At 30.3% G+C, this 12,307-nt stretch overlaps 3 protein-coding genes across 3 annotated transcripts; 1 reads left to right on the top strand and 2 right to left on the bottom strand.

Moving 5' to 3' along the window:
• Nucleotides 1-5,129: 5,129 nt before the first annotated feature.
• EIN_198910 (MAP kinase-activated protein kinase, putative) lies at nucleotides 5,130-5,624 on the top strand (the record flags this gene model as incomplete). The annotated part of the gene is made up of 1 exon (XM_004256555.1): nucleotides 5,130-5,624. One exon carries the CDS (start codon nucleotides 5,130-5,132, stop codon nucleotides 5,622-5,624), a length of 495 nt encoding a protein of 164 aa, XP_004256603.1.
• Nucleotides 5,625-5,927: 303 nt separating this feature from the next.
• Nucleotides 5,928-6,431, bottom strand: EIN_198900 (Ephrin type-A receptor 4A, putative; the record flags this gene model as incomplete). Its single annotated transcript, XM_004256554.1, has 1 exon — nucleotides 5,928-6,431. The coding sequence occupies one exon, from the start codon at nucleotides 6,429-6,431 to the stop codon at nucleotides 5,928-5,930; it is 504 nt and encodes a 167-aa protein (XP_004256602.1).
• A 29-nt stretch (nucleotides 6,432-6,460) lies between these two features.
• On the bottom strand, nucleotides 6,461-10,714 carry EIN_198890 (protein serine/threonine kinase, putative; the record flags this gene model as incomplete). Its single annotated transcript, XM_004256553.1, has 1 exon — nucleotides 6,461-10,714. One exon carries the CDS (start codon nucleotides 10,712-10,714, stop codon nucleotides 6,461-6,463), a length of 4,254 nt encoding a protein of 1,417 aa, XP_004256601.1.
• Nucleotides 10,715-12,307: the final 1,593 nt, after the last annotated feature.

Below are 12,307 nucleotides of genomic sequence, written 5' to 3'. Positions count from 1 at the left end.
TAGAGTAATAGTTTAAAAGAAATTTGTTTGTGTTTTCTTGTTTTGTTTCTAAAAAACATATAAATTTTTTACTATAATTATACTATAAACAAAGTTGCATTGACACGTCAAAGTTGCACGGTTTTAAGAATGACTCTAATTAAAAATTTTTAGAATAAAATACACATAAAATGTATGAATAAAAACGTTTGTTATTTTAATTACAATTTAAACTTTACAACTGAATTTTTTTGATTAATAATAGTCAGTACTTTTTTATATTTATATACTCTCAAAAATAAAGTATATTTTTATTTAAAATAATTAATTAATCCAATTAAATTTATTGTAAATAAAAATGATTTTGGTGTTAAAGGTTAGTTCATTTAAAAATAAAATACAAAACAATTAAATCTACTTTTGCACAACAAGTGATAAAAAACGCTAAAAAACAAAAAGCAATCAAACTATTTGTTAAAATCGATCAGACACATTTTATGTGTTTTCCCTTGGCGTGGTTGTAAAGTTTTAAAGCATAAATAGAAACGACATGAAGTCCACATATTGTTAATGATGAAAAACGCAAATGACACAAAACGAACAAACTAGACACAAGTATGAACTTTATTTGGAAAATAATCGTGGCAAAAATTTTGTTTTGTTATAAGCGGTTGTGGTAAAGATTTTAAATAATCATTTTAAAATTGTTTTTTAAACAATCCAATTTATATTTAATATATAATGTATTGAACTATATAATCATTTAGAATTTATTATTATAAACAAATTGAATTTGTCAATAGTAATGAAAATTCTTTGTTGTCAACGAGTTTATGTAAAATAAATATGATTAAATTGTTGTTAAGTTAATGTTTTTTAAAATAATTATAAAAAATGTATCTTTTTTTTAACAACAAATTTACAACAATGAAATGTTGTAATAATATAAAATTAGTTAAAAATGGAATATTTGTTTTAATTTTTGACATATATATCATAATGTTATGATTTAAAAATCAACAAATTTGACAGTGAATGCTTAATTTTGATAAGATTGTGTTTTACAAGTTATCAAAAGTTCCTAAATATTTTAAATGCAAAAATGTTTATATTTTGATTTTAATAAAAATACAATGGTTTTTTTGTACTTTTCCAAATTGAAAATAAAAACGGTTAACAATTAATGTTATTTTAAGGGGCATCATTTAAAATTGTTTATTATTTAGTTTAAATAATTATTTGCTCTAATATTTTAATATACTATACATTTTTTTAAACTTTATATTTAAAATTAAATTCTTTTAAATATTGACAGTTATTTGAAACACCACATTCATAATTAATTGTACGATAAAAAGGTGTATTATTTTAGTTGTGTTTATATGTTTGAATGTAATAATTACAAATTCAATAGTGGTTAGACTAAAAGTTAATGTCAACTATAATTTCAAGTAATAATTACGAATAAAAATTTATTAAATTTTTCATGTGTCTGACCATTATATAAAATTATTATTTTCAAAGTGATTAATAAATGTTACATATATAAAATGAATGTAAAAACTTTTTATTATCAGAATGAATATTTTGTTTATACCTGTTGACAATTATTTATGGTTTACTTTGATAATATACACATTTTCACAAAATTGCAGGTTTCCAAACACTATTTTGGAAAATACTACTATCTGATACCTGTACAGCATACAATAACATAACAATTGGTAATATTTTATTTTCGATATCATTCAGTTCAAAATGATATTTAATGCAAATGTACGAATGAATTGAAATATTGGTTGTGTTGGTAATGGATCAATTGTACAATATGAAAATTCAGAATTAAATTTGACACAAGAAACCAACTTTTACAATTCGTCAAAATTAGAACTGAATAATAACTCACAATTAATAACAATAAATATAATTTATTTCCAACAGTTCTCCGGTGTTATAATGTGTGAAACATCGCATTGGGACAGTTACAATATTAATATAATGATGGGATATTCTCAACTAACAATTAAAGACAACTCTTCTTTATTATTCAATGAACAATTTAATATATTAATGACAATGTTTCGGTCGTTATTAATCAAAATTACTCTAGAATCAACATCAATAACAATAATGTAAGAATTAAAAAGTCAGAGTTAATAAAGCATATTTTACATTAAACAATTTTTTAACAATTAACGGCGTAGGTTCATTTTATGTTCACAAAGGCGGTGTAATAAAATTAAATGGAATGTTAGATACATTACAAATCCCCACATTGTTGTTACAATATGTTAGCTGTTACCAAAGTTGTTCAAATATTGATAGTTTCCGTTATACAAGCGTACTCAATATGACTGGAAAATCTTTAATTGGTGTTGGGAATGAATTTGTGTTTGTAAACTCTACACTTGTAGTAAGTAATAGGGATATCAGAGATCTTCCAATTGTATTTTATTCCGGCTTAAAAGCATTGGATATATCAAACACAATTATAAAATCAGATACTAATTTTGATATTTCATGGTTATATATAACAATTACAAAAATAACTTTAGCTGGTACTAAATTGTTATTGAATGGTAAAATGTTAAGATGTGGTATTTCAAATAAATATTTTGTCATGTTAATTTTGTGGCAAACAAAAAAATGAAATATAGTGAACCATATTGTCCATGTAATAATACAGAAAATTGGTATATCACTCCTCTTAAAATGTGACGTTATTGTATGTTAAAATCAAACCAACCCAAACAAGTTTAAAACCACAATTAAAAAATATTGACACGTTTTCATCTGAAAGTATTTCAATTGATAACACTCAAATTTGATTTTACAAAAGGATAAATGTAGTTCTTGGTATTTCAACAAAACAAACAATTAAAATAAAATTGTTTTTATTGACAAAAACTGTACTTATAGTTTCAGAGACAAATTTAACATTTAAAGATGAACAATTCAACGCAGCAATAAACACAAATGATAATTTTAAAATAATTATTTTAAGATGCATTAATGGAATATACAACAAAACGTCTAAACTTTTGAAAACTTAACCATTTGTGATGATGTTAATTGTAAGTATTGTCTTTTCAATAAAATTAATTGTTTATCTTGCAAAAGTCAATTTGCTGTTGTTAACTCAAAATGTGAACAAATTGCAAATTGTGAATATACCATATCAAACACGTGCTTTAAATGTTCAACTGGTTTTTCATTATAATGTGGTTCGTGTGTAAGTAATGTAACTTTTTTACTTGTTCAATTTGATAAAAATTGTCAAATATGCAACATTAATAACAAATATATTAACAAAATTGGAATGTATGTCGAAAGTGATATTAACAGTAAGATTACAACAAACATTAACACTATTTCTTGTAACATGGGTTTTGTATTAAACACAACAAATTGTTTGGAGTGTAATGATTTATACATTAATTCTGAAATGTGAGAAAATGGAAACGTAACAAAGTGCAACAAATAAAGTCAAATGAACACCAATGAAAAGTGTGAAAAGAATGATTGTGTATTTCCAAATGACCTAAATAAAAAGTGTACTTCATCAATTGACAATTGCAAATAGCAATCAAATGGGAAATGTTACGAATGTGAAAATAAATATTATTTATCAAATAACACATGTAAAACGTATGAAGTAAAAAATTGTTTTGTACATAACAGTTTAGGGTGTTTAACATGTGCTGAAGTTTTTTATTTTGATGAGTCAACAAAAAAATGTGTTAATTGCGATCTAAATTGTTTGAATTGTTTTAAAAAAAAACAAAGTGTCTCAGTTGTCCACAAAACATGTATTTGTCAAATTACAATTGCAACACAAATGAAAATTTAAAATTTACATGTAAACAATTCGCTAGTTTTGGAAGTGGTTGTGTTATATGCAATGACGGGTATTACAGAGTTGGTTTTGATTGTTATGAATGTGATCCAAAGCACATGCAACTACAAAATTGGTTGTCTTTCTTGTAATTCAACTAATTACAAAACAAATGGCGGTGACTGTTTGCCACAACGTGATATCATTGGGTGTGCAATAAAGGTTACACAAAGTGGGTGTTCAAAGTGTTAAGATGGGTATTATACAGTCAACACAAACGAGTGTCAAAGGTGTGATGACAACTGCTATACATGCACATCAACAACAAACGTACTTCTTGTATTAATTCACATGTGTTAATTGCAAATGGAAGTTGTGTTGGCCTTTCACAAATGACAAAATGTCAAAATGAATAAAGTGTTCTTTTTGGTACATCCCAAGTGAAGATGGCGCATCGTGTGAATCGCAAACTGTTTGGTGGGTCATTCTAGTGGCGGGTTTGTTTGTTTTTGGAGTGTTATTTGTATTAATTGCTTCAATTGTCGTATTAACAAAGATTATTCTCAACAAAATTCACACACACAAAATCAATAAGACAACGACACTCTTTGCAATGAACAAATCCAACATTAAATTTATACCTCTCCAGGAAGGTGTCTGTGTTTCTTTAGATCTGATCGACTTAAATTCAGACATTGAACAAATTGAAGTTAACAAAAAGACGCGGCAGGTGTTGTGTGTTGGAAACACAAACAAAAACGCCATAAAAATACAGTTTACAATTTCATCAAACATCACAAAGTTTACAATTCGTGTTGACCCAGAAGTTTTCACACTTAAAAGAGGCTATTCATGCGAATTTTCTGTTTTTGTCACGCTATTGTGTTCTTGCAAAATCAACAGTACATTTCAATTGATTTCCAAAAATTTAAAAACAAACAATAAGAAATACAACAAGATATCACTTGTCAGTGTGACACAACAATCAACACGAATTGATTACAATGAATTGAATGAAGACAAAAAAACTTGGTGAAGGATTTTTCGGAGTTGTGTATAAAGGAATTTTTAGAGGAAATATTGTTGCAATCAAAAAGATGAAAACTATTTTTAATGATAATGAGTCAATGGTAGAATTCAACAATGAAGTTTCCATGTTAGATAAATTCCGCAGTGAGTATATCGTTCACTTCTATGGCGCGGTGTTTATACCAAACAAGATATGTATGGTCACCGAATTTGCACAATACGGGTCGTTACAAGATTTGTTTAAAACAAAAAGACTGAAGAAGTAAATATGAACCTGAGGATAAAAATGATGACCGATGCGGCAAAGGGAATATCATATTTGCATAAAAATGGGATATTACACAGAGATATCAAACCAGACAACATTCTTGTGTTATCTTCAGATTTAAATGATAAAATCATTGCTAAGTTGACTGACTTTGGAAGTGCGAGAAATGTGAATATGATGATGACCAACATGACATTCACAAAAGGTATTGGAACTCCAATATATATGGCGCTGGAAATACTGAACAAAGAGAAATACAAGAAACCAGCTGATGTCTATTCGTTTGGTGTTTCTTTGTTTGAATGTGTGACATGGAAAGAACCATATCCCAAAATACGATTTAAGTTTGCTTGGGACATTGTCGATTTTGTTGTGAGTGGAAAACGCCTGAAAGAACAATTTCATATGAAAAAAGACATATATGACATCGTGAACGATATGTGGTGTCAAGATGTCTACAAAAGACTCGGAATCAATGATGTTGTCACTAAACTTGAAAGCATTAATTATTAATTTTAAAGTGACCATTTTTATGTTTGGAGTATTTTTTCATATAATAAATAACATTTCCTTGAATATTTGTAACTGAATACATAATAAAATCGGTCCATCCTTTAATTTTGTATTAGTTAATTTGTTTTTTATGTTTTTTGGGGAACAAAAAGTTGTATGATTTTTAAAATGAAGATTGTATTTTTGATTTTTTGATTTTTATTTTTTTTAAATAACAAAAATAAAATACAGGATTTTAGGAAGTTTTAAAAAACAAAATTAACTTTTAAAAAACAGTTTATAAAAAAATAAAAAACCAAAAAATCATATTATTAGCATATTAACTATTTCATCAATGGAGACTCTGTTTGCTTTTTCTCGAACCCAACACGCTTGAATTATTTCATACAAATTGACGGGTATATTTTCACGTCTTTCAAGTCGCTTTCCTGACATCACAAACTCCGCAATTTTCCATGGAAATTTAAAAGTCTCTGTTGGGTATGCTTTACACCACCCAACCACTTCATACATAGTTATTCCAAATGAAAAAATATCAGCACTCTTTGTATATTTCTCTTGTTTTAATACTTCAGGCGCCATATACTTTGGTGTTCCAATACCTTTTGTGAATGTCATGTTGGTCATCATCATATTCACATTTCTCGCACTTCCAAAGTCAGTCAACTTAGCAATGATTTTATCATTTAAATCTGAAGATAACACAAGAATGTTGTCTGGTTTGATATCTCTGTGTAATATCCCATTTTTATGCAAATATGATATTCCCTTTGCCGCATCTACTATCATTTTAACCCTCATTTTCATTTCAACTTCTTCACTTGTTTTGTTTTTAATTAATCTTGTAAACTCCCGTATTGTGCAAATTCGGTGACCATACATATCTTGTTTGGTATAAACACCGCGCCATAGAAATGAATGATATACTCACTGCGGAATTTGTCAAGCATTTCAACTTCCTTTGTAAATTCATCAATCGAATTGTCATCTAATGAATTGTCAATTTGTTTCATCTTTTTAATTGCTACAACATTTCCTCTGTAATTTCCTTTATACACAATACCAAAAGATCCTTCACCAAGTTTCTTGTCTTCTATTAACTCGTCGTAATCTAGATGTGTGGAATTTTCTGTTTTTGCACTTATACCAACAAAAGATGTTGATGACATTCCTGTGTTCAAATCCAATGATATAATAGCAACTTTGTCATTCAAATTGAGACAACAATATGGCGTTAAATAGACTTCAAATTCACATGCAAATCCTCTTTTTAAAGTCACTATTTTTGGTTCTGTTCTTATTGCGTACTTTTGTGAAATGTTTTGTGTTGTGATTTGAATTTTTAAAACACCTTTTAAAGAGTTTCCAATACATAGAAGTTCACGACTTTCAACATTGACTTTAAGCAAATCTTCATAATCATCAACTTCATTAAAACAAATTTCAGTTTTATTGGTAAGAATGTTGTTTCCAAGTACTTTCATTGGAATATTCGATTTTTTCATTGGAAATACACAAACACCCCTTTCTCTGTCTTTTTTCTGCTTTTTATTAAACAGATAAAAATTTGTATATGTCACTACAGAAAGAAATACCAAAAATAATAATGTCAAAACAACAGGAAGAACAACGTCCAAGCCATAGTTCGTCTTTTTATTGCATTGAGTGCCTTCTGTATTGACTTTGTAGTCGTCAGCACATTGCGTGCACTTGTTGTTTGATGCAGAAATACAATTTGAAATACTCGAGAAATGGACACACTGTGAGTCGACTAAAATGTGTGTTGCAACACAACTTGTGCACTCAGTCAGTGATGTGCAGAGTGTGCAGTTGTCATCACACTTATCACATATATTTGTATGTAAATAATACCCATCGCCACATATCAAGCAGCCATAAGTGCTTGTGTTGAGACACCCAATTAACTCACTTTGTGGTCTGCAGTATTTGTCACTTGTATCGACTCGATAGAATGTGTTGTTGCAGTCAATGCAATTGCCAAAGACATCACACGTTGCACACGACTCATCGCATTTGTCACAACTTTTGCCATCGGTGGATCTTTTATAACCATCTTTACAAATAGCGCATCCGTCGTAATTTGGCATCATTGCCAAGCATGTTGTAATTATTTCTCCAAGTGTTGTGCAAATCCCATTTGTGTTAGGATACGAGTATTGGTCACACTTTGTGCAGAATGTCAGATTTGAGCAGCGTGTGCAGGGGTATTCGCATTTCACACAAACGCCATTTTTGATGTAATACATGGCAGCACATCGCGAACACCCCTTTGAACATTTTTCAATGCAATTCGACTGAACGTTTTCTTCCAATTTCAATGATGTTTTGTTGCCACTTTTATAATTTATTTGTTGTGTGTTTTGCAATTGATTTGAAATGGATTTAAAATAATTCTTTGTTGTGTTTTGTTGTGTGTTTGTCACACAAATGCCGTTGATCAAATTGTTGTTATATTTACACTCAGCACAGTGTTCTCCAATAACAAACTGGCATGATGGGAATTGTGTTTCTATCAACTCACACCTCTCAAGTGTTTTGTACTTGTCTGCTGCACAATTCTTGCACACACCATCAAACACAGCACAGTCGACACTGCCAGTTGAGTAACACTTCCCATCTGATGTGATTGTTGTTGCATCGCATTTGATGCAAATGTCTTTGTTTTGGATTTCACAGTTTGCAATTGTGTTTTGTGTGCATGTGTGGTCTTCAATGTGGTGATTTGTGATGCATCCAACACAATCACTCGACTTCATTGTGCTGCATTTGACATCGTCATGACATTTGTATTTGCCATCAAACACATATGGATTTGCACACTTATAATCAATTTCGTCGTTGCCGATTTGAATACAAACACTGCCACCCACACACTCCAAAATTCCATTTGTTGTTGAAGAATATCCAGTTACTGCCAAATAACAAAATAAGTTGTTTGACATTGCGCAGTGCTGCTGTTGCAGTCCACACAACTCGTCACTTTTGCATTGGAGACACTCACCAACGCCATTTACCACTTTTGTGTATTTGCAGTTGTCTGCGATTTCTCCACAGTTTGCTGTTGTGATAACTTCTGTCGCACACACATCACACATCGTTGTCGAGTGTTTTTTGCAATTACTGTCAACACCAATGCAACTCCCGTTGACAAGCAGACTGTTTTTACATTGTATGCATGTTGTGTTCACCTGTCTTACACAGTTATTGTCATTCAGTATTGATGTATTTGTGTTGTAGTTGTAGTGAGTACCTTCAGTGTAACCCAACACACACGACTTGCTGTCTGCTGACACCACATATGGCGCAAAACACCCAACACACACAAAGGTGGTGTTGTTGAAAGTGCAACTGTTGCAGTTGTTGATGGCCTCAAAGCACTTCACGCAACTTTGTGTGTCGATTTTGACTTCGCTTGCACCACATTTGTTGCACGATGTGCCGTCTGTCACAAAGTCGTCTTTGCATGCAAGACACACCTTTGCATTTCTTGAACAGTTGTCACAATTGGGATCAATTGTGTTGCACAAGAAGCAACTGTTTTCTTCATCATCCAAATAACAATTCTCTGCACATTCAACACACACTCTGTTGCTCTCATTTTCGTTTGAATCACACGAATTGCAATTCCCATTTGATGCACAAGATGTACAATTATCTCCAACTTTCTTAAAACCAGATGAACACGACGAGCACACGCCACTTTCTTTGATGCAATTATCACAAATAACTGGACACGGTATGCAACTTCCAGTCTTGCCTGTGGAATAATAACCATCAGGACACAACGTGCAAATTCCACTGTCGTAGCCATATCCAGATTTGCATGTGGTGCATTTTCCATTTGTTTTGTCACACGACGCACAATTTGCACTGCATGCAAGACAGAAAGACTGCCCCTCCTCATTTTGGTATTTCATCTCTTCACAATCAACACATTTTGTGCCATATGAGTATGTCCCACGTCGGCATATCTCACAGCTCTGTGAGGCGTTCAGTTGGTACCCTGAATAACATGTCAGACACACACCAGTTGTTTTGTCACAGGTGTTGCAAATGGATAAACATGCCTTACATCTGGTGGCACCTTCTTTGGAATACGTCCCATCACCACAACTTGTGCACGATGGCGCATTCTGTTCTGAATACATTCCAGATACACACAATTTGCAGCTGTTGGTTGTTGCATTTGCATATTGCCCACCTTCGCAGCCAACACACTCGCCTGTTGGTTGTAAGACATATCCACTTATGCAACTCAGACACTTCCCACTTGCAGCATCACAGCGATCACCACACAGACCATCACAATGTACACACTCGGAATACCCAATCAGACTGTAATACCCACCCTGACACGGCGTGCATGCAGTGCTCCCACTTGTTGACGAATGTGTCCCATTCTCACACGGTTTGCACACGTTGTTGTGCTCGTAATACCCACTTGCACATATTGTACACACTTTGTTGTTTGTGGCATATCCAATTTGACACGATGTGCAATACCCATTCGTTGAATTGCATGTCACACACGTCGTGTCGCATTTTGTACACGAAGCGGAACCACTTGATGAGTAATAGTTAGTTGGACACTCCACACACATATCTCCATTTTGAATCGTCCCCGCCCAACATGGTGTGCATCTGCCATCCGTCAATATATAACCAGAACTACATGATGTGCAGTTGCCATTGTTTTTATCACAACTACCACATGTAGAATCACAAGTTGAACACACAGAAGCACCACCAAACGAGTAACTACCACTCCGACACACTGTGCATGTACTTATTCCACCAGGTGAAAAATACCCAGCTGGACACAATGAGCATCCTCGACCATTGAAGCCACATCCACCAACACAACTTGTGCAATTCCCATTTGTTTTATCGCAGGTCGCACACAACTCGTCACATCTTGTGCATTCGCCAACAGTCCCTCCAATAGAATAAAAACCTTTTATGCATTTTACACAATACCCAGCACTTAGATAATAGCCAGCTTCGCATATTTCAGAGGACGTACTAATCAAAAACAATAAAAGTGATACAATGTTTAATTGATGAGTCATTATTATTTTTGAATTATCTAGTTTTTTTTAAAAAAGTAAAAACACACGTTTTAGTTTTGCTGTATATAATCTTGGCATTATTAATCAAATCATAAATTAAAACATTTGAAATTATTAATTTATTATATTTTATATTTGGTTATCATTCCAATTGTCAATTTAAAATCGAAAGAATAACATTTTGATGTTGAAAAATTTCAATGTTATTACAAACAATATTATTAGTGTTATTAATTGATTTTTTGATTGTTATTTTCTAATAAATGATAAAATAATATTTTATTTTATTTTAAATAATAAATTATTTAAATATAAACATAATATTTTGAGAATATTTTTTTTAAGTTGACAAGATGGATTATTAAAGAATTTATTCAAATTACAATGTTGTTTTTTTATTTATATTAAGAAGTATACAAACAATAAAGGTATAACATGTTATTAAAAAATTTGTAAAAATTAACTATTAAAAACAAATATAATTTCATAAAAAAACATTGTAAAAATAATCAAACAATAAAATATGACAAGTTTTACTTTAATGACAAGTTTGGGTTAAATGGTAAAAATTATTGTCCAATTGTAATAAAAATCGAACTATAACCCGAACTAATTAATTGCTTTTTTATAAAAAAGTTTATATTAAAAAATAATAATCAAAAAAGAGTCAAAAACTTAAACACAATATGTAAAGAAATAAGCAATTATGAAAAAAAAATAACTATAAACTATTATGTAATCACAAACAATAAAATTATATTAAGATTTGTCGAATAAAATCACAATAACATTTCGAATTCAATTCAATTATAAATACAGTCTGATTTCTCAAAATGTGTAATTATCGTTTTTGTTGTTTTATATTATTTGAGCATTTTTTAAGAACAAACCCAAATAACAAAAATCATTATTTATCAATGGTATCCACCTTTTATTGGCCATAATCAAGTCGATATTCTTAATAATTTTCACTCTTGAGAGGTTTGGCAGTATTTTCTTTTGTTAATTTTGTTTTTATGGATATAATTATTTAATTAAATAAAAAGCAGTATTTTCCCGTCGCTATATAAAAAAATTCTAATTTATTGTTTTTTCAATAAAAATAAAATAACACAGACGTTTCTGAATGAAGCAGCAAATGTTTTGATGTGTTTGAACTCAACGAGAAAAACACATCGTAACTTATAAAACAATATTTTGTACGTGGTTTTATTTATCAAGATTCAATTATTACATACAACGTTAGAATTAACCTTACGATTCTTTTTTTTTCTTTTGTAAATTTTTTTTTTGGAAAAAAAATGTTTTGTTGATGAAAACGCAAAAACCGTTAGTGTTTTAATTAAAACATTTCCAAAAATTGAAGAAAAAAGGAAAACCTATAAATTATTTTTTGCGCGATTGGTTTGTTTACTGTTTACATTTCAAAAGAGTCGCCACAAGGTAAGTTTATTTTGTATATCATATCAAGTTCAAAAAAATATAAAATTGGTGTTTTATTTAAAACAGTAACAGTATCGTAAGGTTAAAGAGTATTTAATTATTATTTTATTTTACCATTATTTTTTTTAGTTTAATTTACTGTTTACTATT

This window comes from Entamoeba invadens (genome assembly GCF_000330505.1).
Source record: "Entamoeba invadens IP1 unplaced genomic scaffold scaff_1105074724671, whole genome shotgun sequence".
In the NCBI taxonomy this organism is placed as follows: Eukaryota; Evosea; order Mastigamoebida; family Endamoebidae; genus Entamoeba; species Entamoeba invadens.
The sequence above is the reverse complement of the archived record's forward strand: the minus strand, read 5'-3'. Positions and strand labels throughout refer to the sequence as shown.